At 41.9% G+C, this 16,560-nt stretch overlaps 1 protein-coding gene across 3 annotated transcripts in view; it reads right to left on the bottom strand.

Moving 5' to 3' along the window:
- Positions 1–1,342: 1,342 nt before the first annotated feature.
- LOC126516702 (protein CutA homolog) overlaps positions 1,343–16,560 on the bottom strand; it is a 30,429-nt gene continuing 15,211 nt past the window's right edge. For 2 of the 3 annotated variants that reach the window (XM_050166802.3, XM_050166803.3), the window contains exons 4-7: positions 14,813–14,858; positions 10,856–10,905; positions 6,717–6,759; positions 1,343–1,517 (exon numbers count right to left, since the gene is read on the bottom strand). In XM_050166802.3, the coding sequence (XP_050022759.2) occupies positions 1,419–1,517; positions 6,717–6,759; positions 10,856–10,905; positions 14,813–14,858 (238 nt within the window). In that variant the 3' untranslated portion in view covers positions 1,343–1,418. The remainder of the gene's footprint in view (positions 1,518–6,716; positions 6,760–10,855; positions 10,906–14,812; positions 14,859–16,560) is intronic. The other variant, XM_072285495.1, reaches the window with a different exon arrangement.

Here is a 16,560-nt window from a genome sequence, read left to right as displayed (position 1 = left end):
ACAAGCTCCATAAACCTGGCATTTTACCATAAAATCGTAAAGGTTGGCAGGTGTGCGAACGTAGCTCAGATGTATGGCCAAGCAGCGCTCGCTTTAGGTTTAATTACTGTGTTAAAAAAATGCTGTGGGCCCCTTTAAATAAAACAATCTTCCAACTGGCTTTCACAGAAATCAAACCTAAAAGTCAGGAAGTGAATGTGGGCGCACCCTCAATGAGTAGGAGTGTAGTAGTACACGTAAACTTCGATATAGTGAAGTAGGTAAAATCGACAATTTGCTTCGTTATATGAAAAATTAGTTGTATTGAAATTCGACCTTTTATGCAAATAAGTACAGTCGCCGATCGATTTTTCTTACACGGAAAGGGGCCGCAGAATTTTCCAAATTATCAGGCAATCGAAAAATGCAAATTTGAATGATAAAACAATTAATTTTGATGAATTTGGGAGTGTGGGACGAATGATAGTTTCATGCCGCGTCGAGGATATATTCACATCGGTGGTATGAATTAGGCGAAGCCCCCAATGCCCCCGCGGCTGATAGCGTCGCCCGCACTGGGACGACGCTATCATGAAAAGCGCCGGCAGTGGGGAGGAAATGCTTCATCTGCCTCTCGCTCCAGCAGGCCACCGAAACTCAAGATTACACAACCTCCAATACTAAACGCGCGGCAAGACGGTTAACGTGACACCACGCCCACTCTTTGCACATCCGGCAGATTACCTCTAAACCAGGGTGTGCGGCTGCGTATGCGCTCAGCCGCGCTTACAGCCATGCGCAGCCACGGCAAAGATGGGCGCCAGAAATCGCGACATGCGCCAATTTACCACTCGCGCGCACTCCCCTCCCCCTCTTTTACTTTGCTCGCGTGGGAAGACTGCACCCCTGAAGCCACCATATGTCTTGTCTCACCCTCGCACATTTTGACTCGCACCTATAGCGCAAAGTGCGCGGGGCGCGACAGGGTCTTATCGCACTTGGACTTTATACTGAACATGATGCGGCTCTACTTGGGCGGTCGCTCTTGTCGCGCCGCGCGCGATTTGAGAGGTGCGTTTGTAAGCAGCCGCTTATAATTGAATCATTTGTCCATCTGCGTGCGCCGAAGTTTCCATTTATTTTCTCGGCATTCCTTTGCGGCAAAAGCAGAATTTCATCATATAGAAATCGCATACAGGCACACTTCGTTATATTGAGGTTATAAATACATGGTTTTTACAACAAAAGGTTGTGAAAATTTAAATACTTCGTTATATCGAAAATTTCGTTGCAGTTCGTTATATCGAGGTTTAACTGTACTAATGAATGGGTCATCGTGGCTTGAGACATATGCAAAAGAAAGTTCTGCCAGACAGCATCCTTTTATTCTTGCACACAAAATTGTTGATTTACTCAAGCACTCCAGCAAACTGATTCATTCATTTCGCCTGGCCTGCTCCTGACTTGACACTTCCATCACCTGCCTCCGGCACAACTTCGGAGAGCCACTTTAGGTATGGTGGGTTTCCATGCTGGATCTGCACACATAATGTGCAAATGTGAAAAAAATAGTTACTTAACCATGCTCTGTTGGAAGGTGCATGATGAGAACACAAACATAAATTGTGTAGAAACCTTGTACAATAGGAACAGTGTCCGCTAGGATCTGCAGAAGCTTTTATTTCAATGGAAAGTGTCGCCCAGGTTCCTCCTCTAGGCTTTCTCCACAGCTTTTCCTCCATGAGTCATTTTCTCCAGTTTGCATAAGGCATGCAGACATTGTCATATATTACAATGGGGCATATAGGCACAGTTGTCCAAAAAACATGGACTATACCTATGTAAAAAACACAAGCTTAAAAGAAACGAGATAATATGTATTGGCTCCCATGCACCAGCCTTGTTCACATCGGTATTCTTTAAACTTGTAGTACTGCTTCTTATGTGGTCAGTGTCCGTGTTTTTACACAACTGTGCCACGATTATCCCCGACCAAACATGCTTTCATAAATCCTACATTTTAACTCCTCCGTTATTGTGAGAATTGTGCTGATTTTCGGTGCTTTTACATTTTCACAGTTTATTTCAAGATGTAGTAGTCGCAACATATAATGTGATACATAAAATAATAGCCTGATCACTGGTGTTTTGAATGAACGTATAGCAGAATTAATTATCCAGACAATTTTTGAGAATTCCTATCTGAAACTTCAAATAAACACCTCAAGGAGCATGAATGAAAGTAATATTTGCTATTTTTAGATTAAGTACCAAGAGTAAAAAGAAAAAAAAACTGAAATATACAAAATATGCATCTGGTTCTTAGTTTCGAATTTCTGTAAGTGAGATAATGCAACAAAATTATTATCAAGACTTGTTAGTGCTAATACAAGCCACAATGATGTCCATGTTATGCACGTAAGCAGTAGCTTTGCAACGGTGAAAACGGTTAATTTGCTATTGTACAGGGTGCATTTGTTTATACTCATTGCAGCAGGCACCTGGTTCCTGTTTTACTTCATTCTTTAAGCTCGCAAGCAATGGTTGTAAGGTCAGGGAGCATGCAAGAAGCCTCCCGACACTTGATTATATCGTTCGATGGGCTTTTCTAGGCAAGCAAGGTGGTCTAATGTGCGTTAAAATGGTGCTGGAACCTCCATATGCATTGTTCAGTTCTTGTACAGTGCTGTACAGTAATGTGGAATGTTGCAGAGTATTGTACAGTAATGAATAAGGGCACTTTCACAGGCGGTGTTCAAAATGTAAGAGCTCAGACAGCTAGTCAAGCTTTGGTCGATTGCAATTCACTTCGTGCTCTTGTGTGGGTGAAAACCCTACATGATGGGAATGATTACACGTAATAATTTGTGCATACGCCGTTGAAGCATTACGCTGTCGAAGCAGATAAAAGCAACCCACAGGGGACAAAATAAAGTTGCACTTGATATTAGTTCAACACAATTATCAAAATAACACGCACTCATGAGCACCTACCATTGCTTAAGACATCATTAAAACAGCCTATGGTACATCTTATAATAAAAATGACAACCCGAGAGAAACTTGTGTGTCTTTGCTGCTTCTGTCATTTAAAATTTCACTTGCCGAGTCAATCAAAGCCCAAATTTTCAGTCTTTTAGTTAAGAAGTGCTAGGAGCACTGGAGGCTAACCTCGACAATACCTCCAGTCGAAGTTTTATTTTTCCAGACTCCCCAATCTGCTAAAAAGCGTAAAATATGACAAATATATAAATTTCAGTCCTCATTTCAGAAGGTGCATGATGTTGCTAGTATAATTCCAGCAGAAACGTACAACAACACGCAGAAAAACTGTCGAGCAAATTGATCGATTTCTATAGGCGCTGTAACGAAAGAGTTAATCTGGCACATACTGCAGTGGCTCTTTCTTCTTAACATGCATACCTCCCACTTTTGGTACCGTCTGCGTTCACACAGGTGCTAGATGAGACACACTTGGAAGCTTAAAACATGACGCGTTTTGTAAAAGAGTACTGGTACATTCATTTTGTTTCCAGTTTATTTTTATCAGTAGCTGTCGACTCCATAATTACGGTATGAAATTGAAATTTCTTGAGAGCACCACAAATAATTAAATACAACAACTCTGATTCGAATAGTTCGAAATTAGGGGGCTGAGTACAGCACAGCTTTGAATGTGAAGCAGGGGTCACGTCACTGACAACAGAGGTGGTGGTCCTGTGGCATCACAAACAACTCAAACACATGCCAGTCAGCCCTGCGCGGTGTTTGAAGACCATACAATGATCACTTCCAATCGTGTGCTTCTTTTGTAAATGCTCCTGACCCTCTCCCCTGTTATCCCACCAAGTGATCGATCACCTCAGCTTTTGGCAGCATGCATGCATTTATGCATCCGGTATCACAAGACTGCCATATTGGGTTTTGGTGACTTGAATAGCCTCCTGCTTCACATCCAAAGCTGTAGCGCAGTTGGCGCACATTTTTTAAGTGGGTGCAATAGACGATGACGTTATTAACCATTTGTGGTGTCTTCGAGAAGCATAATTACTGGGTTGAAAGGTACCCATTAAAGGTATAAAAACAAGCCAAACATTTTTGTCAGTAATTCTGTCAGTAATGCTTACAATCAGATAGAAATCCAAAAGCGTGTTCATAGTGTTGGCAACAACATACTGTTAGAACCATCAGATGCAATGTCACTGCCATCACAAGATGGCGACAGGGCACGATTTCGCGAGGGTTGCTGTGGGTTTTTTCTGCTCGACAGCGATCTGGAGTAGTATTGTCGATCAATCACCTTTGGAGATATGACCACTTTCTCGAGATTTCGTGTGAGTCGGTGCCGGATGCATTGGAGTATATGGCCACCAGTGCTTTTGGTGCCGTGCCAAGCTTGCTATCTGGACACAGTGCCAGGAATGCTGTCGACTGCACACTTCAACAAGTCCGATGCAGAGCCAGGTAAAATCTTGTGAAAGTGATTGTAGCATCTCCAAATGTGATCATCTGAGAATACCACCTCTGTGTGCTAGGCATATGTGGCCAATGCAGCGCTAATGGCGACGACAAAGCACCACTTTCTATATAAAAGTTCATTTAAAAAAAAAGAAGCACATTATTAAAAGGTAAAATCTCTAAGTCGAATTTTTTCTGATCCCAAACATGGGGGCATACATATTTTTATGAATCAGGAGCATGTCACATACAGGTTCTCTTTTTTCTAACTTTAAACCCATGAAAATTGTGTGTACGTTAGAATCAAGTAAATATGGGAATTAGAAGCTTAATTAGTACAACTTTGTTGTTAGTCAATTATGCATTCCAATTTCTCATGCATGTAATGTCCACTTCTTCAATTAATCCAGTTAAAGGAGTAGAATTATACTATGTGCATCAGGCGATTTGTAAAAATTCTGTTCAGTCTAAAAAGAAAAACAGCCGATATATGTATCAGTGTTGTGGAGCTGGGAACCACATATATTCCATTCCATTTAGAGGAATGGAGCCTCCCAGTAATCGAACTTCTTTGAACTCCTTGGAGTGGAAATATTCAGGCCATTTCCACTTCGTGGCTCCTGTCAATTGCTTCCACACTACCAAAGGAAATGCTACGCTTAACAAATGCATTAAGGGCTAAAAGACAAAAGCAGTGTGCCGTAATAAGAAGCAAAGAAAAAAAGAAATATGCTGTGCAATTATGGTCAATTATAACCAGGGCATCAAAGCGAAAAATATTTTTCAATTGAAGGTGGTGCCAGTTCATTCTGGGTTGGATAAACAAAGCATCTTGAACATCTAACCTGTTTACAAACTGCTTTGGTGTTACAGTAATTGATCCTTGACCCCTCATGTTTTTGTCAGCTATGTGATGCATTACACACATGCTCTAAACAATCAACTCCTACCATCAGTGAAAAACAGCTCGAAATGAACAAGGAAAAGCGAGGAACACAGGAGAATACACAAATATACCTTTGAAATGGGGTTTTTATAGTGCATTTTACTTCCATTCATACGAGTTCACTTTTTAATCACTTGATGCATGTGCTGCTGTAAGTGTATGATAAATCCCCATTCCTCACAAACCCCATTTCAAAGGTATACTTGTGCTTAAGCACAATAAACCCAAGTAGTTGGCAGTCAGCGCTTGTCCTGTGTTGCTCCCTTGTCTGTGTTTATTTCATGCTGTTTTTCCCTGATGGATACACACCAACTAGCTCGCATTCATATCCTTTTAAAGTCATTCCTTGTTCAAGATGGACCAATTTATTGAGAATGAGGCAGGCCTTAGACTGATAAAGTACAGGGCTACCCAGCACCTCCCCGAAGCATGATAGGAATGCAATCGCTGCATGTAGCTTTCAACAGGTAGAGTGAAAACTTATTTCTAGCACTCCCAGAATCATTGCTGCACTGGACAGTTTTAGCTTCTTGTATATGGAGCTATCATTAAACACTTTCGAGGAGGTTCCATGACACTGTCAGATTTGCTAGCAGTTTCCTCTCCTTACAGAGAGTGCCACACATGGCAGACCACACGGCCTCATGAGCAGAGGAACCTTCGACGTGATATGGTGTGAATGCAACGTCACCTGCCACTGCTTATCCTGATGCAAGGATGCTTGTGTTCAGCAAATGCATACTTGTCCATACAAGTTTTTGTAATATAGGCTACATGCAATGCATTGTCTGATCTTTTTCTGCTCTAGTTGTTGATATGAAAGAGCAGCCTGATCATTCTCTTCCCATTCCACCCCTTCTCATAGTGCTACCACTCAAAGTGCAGCTGTAGTGAAATAACCTTAATAAACAAATCAATAGTAGCAATTTTGTGAGTAAAGAATGTCAATTTGGCAGATTCTTGTGAAAATTTGGGACTGATAAGAATATTTTCCCTATCAAAGTTGCCTTAAATACAGCTACACATTGAAGACAAATTTTTATAGGTTCCACAGGCAAGGCTGCACTATGCTATGGACCACATTACTTTTAGAATAACTTGCTTGCTACACCATGTTACACATAAGTCACCAAATTTTGAAAGGGCATCACATGATAAGAGTTTATTTCAGTAAAATTACTGCATAGGAAGACAATGGGCAAGCCTACACAAGCCACAATCTTTTTAAAGAAAACTGGAGATGGTTGGGTGATGTGCGGGACACTTGGCATTAGGGCCCTTTTGAAGCAGGGACATGATGACACTGTTCAGTGAAAGTGCAAAGAACACTTACCGGTGTGGATATGACTTCGCACACTTCGTAAGGGTGGTTGTCCCTGCAAAGTGACACATACTCGCTCTTACTATGGTTGGTAATGCACAAAAGTTTCCATGACTACCACCACACCTGTCTGCAGACCACCGCTGTACAGTGGAGTTAAAAGTACAAAATGCAACATGTGAACCTGTGTCAGCAAGCTCGCGTGCAATACGTGTGAGCAGGTGGCAGCCTTGGATGTCCACATGCACAGCACAAAACCACATAATGGCGTTTAAAGGCCAGCTGCAATGAAATTTTGGTCTGCATAATACACCCAGTTTAAGACAGTGTACATATAGAGCAACTTCCATGCCAAATTTTAAGGTTCAAAATACGAGTAAATGGAAGAAGCAAAATGGAGACGTTTTTAATATTGAAACGAAAAAAAAAGGTGCTGTCATTACCATTTGCCATAAATTATGCAGAACACAAAATGTTGAGAACCAATGCAGCTCCTTGACATGACCTCTGAGATTAGCCGGTGCCTACGGCACATTGAAAATCCATGATGTGACGAGCTGGGATCTACATCATATCTATTAACCACCAGGTGCACATGTCAGCTGCTTAGGTCAAATCCCGGCTGCAGTGACCGCATTTTGATGGGGGCAAAATTCAAAACTGCCCATGTAACGTGCATTGGGAGCACGTTAAAGATCCCCAGGTGGTCAAAATTATTCTGCATGCCTCATATTCATATCATGGTTTGGCATATAAAACTCCAGAATTTAATTAAATCTGCTTCAATACTATTAGACAATTGTAAATTAGACAATTATAAAATTAAACAATTACATGTATGGCAGCTTTGCCAAGATTGCCTTGATAGTATACAGGGTGTTCCAACTATCATGCACAAGATTTAAGAACATGTAAATGTCACGTAGCTGGACAGAACCAAGGTAATGATTGCTGTTGCTTGGAGATACCCAGATTACTTTTTTTGCATTCCACAAAATGCCATAATTAGTATTAGTTAATCAACTTCTCAAATATTATAATTAGATGAAAAGTGTCAATGAGAAAATTGTAGAGCAACATGAACAACTCCAGATATAGCTTTTTGTTGCTCAATATGTGCTATATAAAGTTAGCATAAAAGAACATGAAAAAAGCTTGAAAATACATGCAATATTGCCGCCTGACTGGCCACTTGAGGCACTTTGAGTATATTCACGGGCTTCTTTCAAACACAAGAACCACATCATCATCATAACCATTAGCATTATCCACCTGGTCATAAGTAATATTGGTGTTGGCATCATGCCTGTCATCTGCCAGTTCTCCTAGCAGCATTATGAAGCACCACATTAGAAAAATTAGCACTTCAGAATATTGTTTCATACCAACTCACATGGAGGAGGTCAACCGAATCAGAAGGTCACAGCAAAGAAACAAAGCTGCTTAGTTTTAGTTCAACAATGTGTGATATCACAGTGCATTTAACAAACACAAAGCAACAAGAATCAACACTTTTCTACTTTCCAACATGAACGGTTCACCAGGGGCACGATCGGAGATCTTTGTTCGATACACATTCTGTTCGGTTGCTGCAACGTCACAAAGTGGAAGTAGGCAACATTTCTGAGAATGGGGCAGAGAGAGCAGCCAATCGGCAAGCGGTGAACTCCCCGGAAGTTTACTTCCCTCGTTTGTATACTACACTAAACAGTATACAAAACGAAATGTTTCTCGTCTTCCAATGAATGAAATCTTTATCTAAAAAATGTATTTTTTTCTACTCCAGCTTAAACACGTTTTCAAATAGTGGTATGTGTGACTACTACAATTGATAACTAGTAGTTTCTCTGCATCGTCACTAGGTGGTGTCGGGCACAACGAGAAGGAAAAAGAAATGACGGGAGCAGTGGTGCGCTTTTCAAGATGCAACAACATTCCAGTGGCTCGCTGGCACCGATGATGGGGTCGATTTCGCCGTACAACCAACGCACTATTTGTTTCAAGAAACGAAAGCGACGCCAGAATTCGCTTTCTGCCATTTCTTCAAACGCGTTTCGCACCGCCACCCGCTCTCCTTCCTCCTCGAGCAACACCAGCGCAACCACCTAAGTTCCCAATGCAAGCTCTATTTTCTTGAATTAAACTATGGGTTGGATCCGAACGTGCCATTCCACAGCTGCCAGTTAGATCTAATCCAATCCACCAGACGCACCATGTGAAGCCGGTCTCGTAACAAGTGTATGATCGCTCCAAACTTCCCAACTTCTGTCGGGTTCGGCGTCTAGCAAACGACGTGCTCAGTTGCACGATGATTGACAGAAGCGTGTCGTCATTTTGACGTCACCAAAAATGTGGCCGCGCCCCGCGGCTGGCGACGTCGGCGCGGAGTAGGCCAATCGCGCGCGCCGGTAACCGAACGAACGCGCCGAACAACGATCTCCAATCGCACCCCAGGGCAGCACTATATATATATTATGCTAAAAACCCAGTGCACAGAACTTCTGTGTGTGGCATTTTATTTTTCACTGCAAACAGTATTTATCAGCAAGAAAATGGGCTGATTTCTTTTTTTCATTTCTTACACTTTGCTTCAGGCATGGAACAAAATGACATGCAACCTGGAATCGAACCTATGATCTCCCATTTTCAAGCGGAACATTCTAAACATTACTCTATGGCCACAGTGTGTGAGCAAACATATTTCCGTTGGGCGCTCACAAACACCAAAGGTAATCAATCAAATAACTTTTGTTGCCTCTTTCGTTCACTTTTGTAGTTGGTGGGCAGACCCTAACTGCTCATACAAAGGCGCCAACGCAAAGGGCACACGCTCTCATGCAACTGAGTTGTGGCGTGCATACGTTGCTGAATGCCGACTAGCTTTACGAGACACATGTGCTGTCACACATAAGTAGTCGTGTATAAGCTTTATGGCATCTGAAGGTTTAGATACTGTGGTGAAGCGCCCAGGAAAGCTCATGCCACCCACTCCCCTTGTGGTGGCTGCAGGAAAAGAAGGTGGCAGTCACCAGCCACACTGGTGCTTGTGCTGCTGGAGGCAACATACACGTGATGTATCGGCTTATATGTAGAGCCACCTATACTATATTGCCACACATGTGCTGGTTAACTGCTGTGTTCTATGAAATTGCACAAAATGAAACAAGTGCCACCCTCACTGTAACACATATACACCATCAAACACATCATTCCTTTAATAAAGCAAATAGCTTTCTAGAAGCATTTGGCTATTCGCTTACATTGACAATCATCATCGATGATTTCTGCACAATTTTTCGGCCAGGCTAGTCTCGAGCAGCACACCACAATGCCCAGATGTGCACAGTAAGGAGCAGTGATGTGATCTAATTTTCCTTTAGTAGCGGTGCATACCCACTATAGGAGGTTAGTCAAGAACAGGTACAGTACACAGTAAGGGCCACTCCATGGATCGCTCACTCAATGGGCATGTCTTGTATGTACCACTACTTACAAATAAGCGACAATGCAGACAGGTGCTTCTGTTGTTGTGTGCAGTGTGCATGCTTTTTCAGATTGTGGTGCAGCATCTCAGAATTGTACAGAATATTTCAATATCTCTTTATCTGGCACCAGAGCTTTCTTAATGTTTAGCACAATTAATGGGGCCACTTCTCAAAACCACATGTATTCCTCTAAATGTATCCAGGAGTCAAGGGCTCATAAATGCCATTCACAGCAATTCAATTAAGGTAATCAGTAGTCACTGAACTTTATAATTTTTTGGGTGATTCCAAGAAATAATTTTCTTGTACAGAGAAGCCAACCTTTCTAGCTCTTGAAAATGTGTTCCTTGATGTCTTCAGATGTGAAAAGTGCGCCATAAATCTTATCAAGCCTTTACTATTATATGAAAAAGTCCTCAAGGAATTAGAAAGAATGGAGTTCAGGAGTACCTTTCTAACCATGACGCTGCAGTGAAAGTTTGAAGAGTTGCACCATATGCAGAAGATTCATGACATAATGGCCATGTGAAGCAAATTGCGCTCCCAACATTCATTCATTAAGATGGCTTCTCAACAAGCTTGGACACCTTGAACAATTGAGCACAAGGTTTAAAGTACCTTGCTATGAGCACCTCAGCAGAACAAAAGCAATATCATTTGACTTACCGAACATATTTCGTCATTTCATCTAGCCGTGATGCCCGTGATTTGATCACCTGAATGCAAAATAACAAACATCTTAGGCTGGAAATCCTGGCTACTTCTATTTTCACACAGGTGTGTCAGGGATGCTCAGAAACAGAGCTTAAATTCAGTAAAAAAAAATCAAGAGAAAAAAAAAGCAGTATGAAACATGCAAGACACTGGCTGGATGTATGACATAAAAAAATGAAATTATTTTCGGTCTTTAAATGCACTGCACAACATTCGCATGATTGATATGAAAAGTGCCAAGTATTACAGCAAGTTCACGCAGTCCTGGTTTGGCAAGGAAGTTTGCCTCACCAAACCAGGACTTTGCCACTTGCCAGACCTTTGTATGTTAGTGTTAGTATGGCCTCACTGGCCCTCAGACCTGGAGGTGTTCCTCTAGTGCAAATGGCAAAAGACTGAAGTAACTGGCTAGTTTAGGCTGCATGCACAAAAGCAAAAGATGACTGCCCAATGCAAGGAGAGGACACTAAGTGACGATAATGTTGCACCTTCGTCATGCAGTGTGGCCCGCACACCCCATAAGCAAGGAACAGTAAATGAGAGAATATAGGTAAAGTCAGTGTCAAAAGCTTTTTCTGTGCGAGATCTGAGAAAACGTTGCATTCCCTAGCAGTTTGTGGCTGTTGCCAGCAAAGCCACACACCACTGTGTTATTTACATATACTAGTTTAGGCTGGAAATCCAAACATAGCATGCTGTGCTGTGCAGCCATGCTGCACAAACATTCAGCTTTTTCTTAAATTTTGCAGACCGTGAACGTTTGATGTCAAGGATGATGATGATTTCAACATATGGCTACTGAACATAAAACTGGGTTAACAACTTTGTTTGCGTCATGCCAGAGGTACAGTATATATAACTGCAAACTTGCCTAACACTCCATGACAAATGTCAAATTGCTTTTTACATCATAAGTCAAAACTAACATGACTTGCAGATTTTCAGCTCTGTAGCGCAGTCTTCCCCGAAATGTGAAAATGATAAAGAATATGAAGAAGATTGAAATGGCATACCCAACCAAAATGATCACCATGGAGCAAATTGGGGAAAGTATGTCACTATAAATGTCAACTGCAAATCACAGTACAGCCACTGGTCATATGGCACTGTGTGTAGCCTAGCCAAACTCTGCTACCCCAGATAGCCACACAAATTGCTGTGGTTACACAAACATAACCTTCAACAAATATTTTTAAATCTGCAAAGTCAGGGTGCTGGTTAGTCGCAAATTTTTCTTTCGAGTGCAGCTTTCGAGCAACGCACTCCACTCACACGTAAATACACTCCACATTGCCATGCTGCAAAAGAGCAGCAATGAAAACTGTAAGGATTGAATATCTAAAAGTAAAATGTGGGGTTTAATCTCCTGGAACAGCACAGTAAGATACGAGACATGCTGTAGTGGAATGCTCTGGATTAATTTTGACAACCTGCGGTTCTTTAATGTGCACCCAAAGCAACATACACAAGCACTTTTGCATTCTGCCCCCTTTGTAATCAGGAATTCGCAGTCCGCAATTGAGTCCGTGACCACTGAGACATCATGGTGGGTACAAATATACAGAACAATAATTGTTTCTTAAGCCTTGCTTTGTGCCAGCAATTGAGCCTGTTTGCTTTTAAGAAAGTCTGAGCATTGTTGTATGCAGTTATTTATGCCCGTTATATTTGCAGGTTTTCTCTTCTTTCTGTAAAGGCCCTAGAGTATATGCAGGTAACTTTGACAATGAGCACTGTGTATCAGAAAAAGAAGTGGAGCAGCGTCTCGGAATATTCGCTGGCTTATGTTACATGGAGCGAAAAGAGGCGAGTGCCACAGTGCATTTGCCAGGTTGCTATGAATGTGACTAGACAGAGTGAAAACATTTTAGTATCCATACAACGAGCAAAGTAGTGGTTTATCGCAATATTTTTGTTTCATAATACCCAAATAAATTTACAATGGCTAATAAATTTATGTTCCGGTCATCTTGCAACTTGTCCACCATTGCTAGAAAAGAAACAGGAAGCCATGATATGACAGTACGAGTAATTCAACATGTGGATTGGCTGTTCGCCACCGTGTGATGGGCACTTCCGGTGGCAGCGGTGTTTGCCTAATAAACGCCAGGCCACATTGGCATCTGGCGTTTATTTATTTAATGACAGGCATTCACCACCGGACAAAGTTAATTGCTTGGACACTACCAGTTTGCTCCATGCATTGCAGGCTTTAAGTAGAAGTGCAGGCAACAATGCAGCAGGCAGGTTATATGCATGAAAAAATAATACACTGTATCACAAAGCCCTTCCCACAATAGCTCCAGGTATTTCATGAGTTCATTGCATAAGCATCAATAAAAGAAAAAAAAAAAAGAACCAACATTGTCAGTCAGATAAATATGAAATCTAGAAAACGAGAGAGGGAAGAAAATGCATGCCAGAAGCAATGGTTCTACTTAATGGCAGATATGACCTTTTATGGCAAAACGATTTCTCGCAAGAAGGGAAACTGTTGTATCATACAAGCTTACATTATCACACTTTATCGTATAAACTTTTTTGTTAATCTAGAAAAAAACCGATTCCCAGCTAGGTCAAGCTGCTGTTGTATCTTGCATTACTCAATAGCATGCTTATCTGTGCTTCCTTTGGTCATGCCCTAAAACACCACTTCAGAATTCTCAGCTGAAAATAATGTGACCATTCTTGATATTGCAACCAATGTTACAATAATTTTTTTAAACGTATCGCTAAAGTGAGACAAGGAGGTAGCTAAATTTTTGATAAATTTTTTTGCAACGTTGCTAGAACTTCTGAATAAATGTTAGGTAATGTAGGTATATTGGAATATTATAATATACGCTAGCATGGCGTACATCATTTACCAAAAAGTCTCACATTTGTTTAGAGTCCGTGTGGGCAAGGAATATACAGTGAATTTACCAGCAGTGTTTAGTGGGCTTTTACTTTACAATTATACATAACAATGGATGATGACAGCTGGAACTTGGCATTTACACTCAGGTTGTGAAGTTCTAAATGGAGCACAATCCCAAAAAGCACAAGTAATCTGATTTTCCTAGCATAAAAAGGCACTTGGTCCACATTATCCCTCAAAATGTTCTCGTTCTGAGCCCTCCTGCAAAGGATAGCAAAATTATGCAAAATGCACAAGGTCCCATGTTAACATAATGATGACAATTACGTGGTATTTGTGCAGGGAAAATACAACGCTTCTGCCATTTGGTCCTTTGCAGTAGCAATTTGTCCAAAAGTCATGCAATAAGAAAACAGTGTGCTCATGCTCGTGTGAACAAGCCCAGCCACTCCTATATGCATGCCTTTTCTAAAGTCTACCTATTTTATCATTCGTCTGCTCCATAGCTGAATCTCACAATAAAATTTGTAAATTTCCACCAACTTAATGTTCCTAGTGAAAGCTGCAGAACTTGGAGTCTTAAGACCCATTTAAATTGGTTTGCTAAACAATAAAATAAATTGAAATAAAATAAATACATGCATTTTGTGAGCACAACGTTAGTCATGTGAAGGCAACCATTGTTTCATCATATTCACGGAGCCTAGGCATCACACAGTCAATTTCACCTGCTCGCAGGTAGCTTTGAATAATAAAGTGAGTTCTAGAAGGCTTCTTCCTAAGCTACTTTCCCAACACTGAAGTCGCTAAAATGTGGCCAATTGTTTTTTCATGTCGCTAAATTGAAAACAATGCCGCTAAACAGACTAAAAAGTTGCTAAATCTAGCGACGAAATTGCTAAAATGGCAGCAATGGTCATAACCCACAATCAAAAAATTTGGAGTTAAGCTAATGGACCAACACTAAGAGACTAATGTTGCACCTTAAAGCAACATTATCAGTGGTTGTAATCTATATTTATAAAGGTATAAAGAAAACAGTATTTTACCATGAGAACTTCAGAGTCAGTCTGAATTTCATTCTTCCACTCATATCTGCAAAAGAGAGAGCAGCAACTTAGTCGTGAACTGAAGCTCTTTGTGATATACATTGTTGGTAACAAAAGCCTGAATGTGTTTCAGTTTCAGTTTTTTTATGTGATAAAATGGGTTTTGTAAAGAAATTATCATAGCTGAACTTTGCTGAAGAGCCAATGAGGCATACCGTATTTACTCGAATCTAATGCACACCTTTTTTCCGATAAAACGGGTCCAAAAATCACATGTGCGTTAGAATCGAGTACGACCCTAAATCCCCGTTACCATATCGCCATCGACATTTGGCCTCGTACGCACTTCTAGCCTAGCTGCCATAGCTTCCTCCAAGTGCATACCTCCATGTTGTACGTGTAACCAGGCACTGGTGTAACCTAGTCTACCACCTGTCTTCCCATTTTCTGCATTTATTCAATCAGCATGGAAGCGGTGACTGCACAGACATGCCGAGTCCACCAGGATGCCGCATTTAAAGGGGTGTTATCATGTGCGTGGAGACGGACAGAAATCGGTCCGCATCACAGGCGTGCGGACTTCCCGAAACTTGCGCGCGGGACTGGCACAAGCACAAGGAGAATATTTTCGCCAGCAAAGCAACAAGGAAGGGTTTCAGTGGACCGAAGCAGAGCCACTTCGCCGAAATAGAAGAGCTGCTCGCGGAATACGTGCAAGAGCAACGAGCGGCACAGCAGCCTGTGACGACCGACCTCCTCAATGTACAGACGATGCAGTTAGCCCTACAGAAAGGGCTAATGCGGAGTGACTTCAAAGTGAGCAGGTGCTGGCTATCAAATTTTATGAAAAGAAAAGGCTTTTCTCTTCGAAGGCGGACAGGGATATGCCAAAAATTGCCCGAAGAATATGAAGAGAAATTTCACAGACTAGAAATGCCGATCAGATGCCGACTTACTTTGACATGCCAGCCACTACAACCGCTGAAAAGAAGGGGGCAAAGCAAGTGCACGTTTTGTCTTCTGGCCACGAAAAACTAGTCACCGCAATGCTTTGTTGCACTGCAGATGAGCACAAGCTGCCCCCGTATTTTATCTTCAGATGGAAGACGCTCCCAAAAGGAATCGTGTTTCCGAGTGGCATGACTGTGCGCGCAAATGAAAAAGGTTGCATGACAACGGACTTGGTCGCTGACTGGATTGATAACGTTTGGCGGAAGAGACCCGGCAGCAGTTTGGGTCTGCGTGGGACGCTTGTGCTCGACACGTTCGGATGCCACCTTGACCAGCGCATCAAGGACAAGCTGGGTGCATGCAACACTGACCTTGTCGTGATACCTGGCGGCATGACATCGCAGCTCCAGCCGCTCGATGTTTGTTTGAACAAGCCAGTGAAAGATAGAATTCGGGTGCTCTACAGCGAATGGCTTGTCAGTGGCTGCCATGAATTCACGCCCGCCAATAAAATGAAGCGTGCCTCGCTGCAGGATTTTGCTGGATGGGTGAAAGATGCATGGTGCACGATCCTGTCTGCCATGGTCAACAAGGCCTTCAAAATGTGTGGGATTTCGAATGCCATGGACAGCACCGAGGATGAAATGCTTTGGTCTGTTATAGCAATAAGGAGTGGTCTGATAGCAACGACGAGTGATATCAATTGCCCCATGCGACTCGTACCGGCGCAGTGAAAATCTTGGCGGCAAGGTACGCCGCTTCCATTTCTGTTTTTATTCATCGCAACTTTAGTGTAT

The sequence above is a fragment of the Dermacentor andersoni genome, chromosome 1 (assembly GCF_023375885.2).
Source record: "Dermacentor andersoni chromosome 1, qqDerAnde1_hic_scaffold, whole genome shotgun sequence".
Lineage (NCBI taxonomy): Eukaryota > Metazoa > Arthropoda > Arachnida > Ixodida > Ixodidae > Dermacentor > Dermacentor andersoni.
The sequence above is the reverse complement of the archived record's forward strand: the minus strand, read 5'-3'. Positions and strand labels throughout refer to the sequence as shown.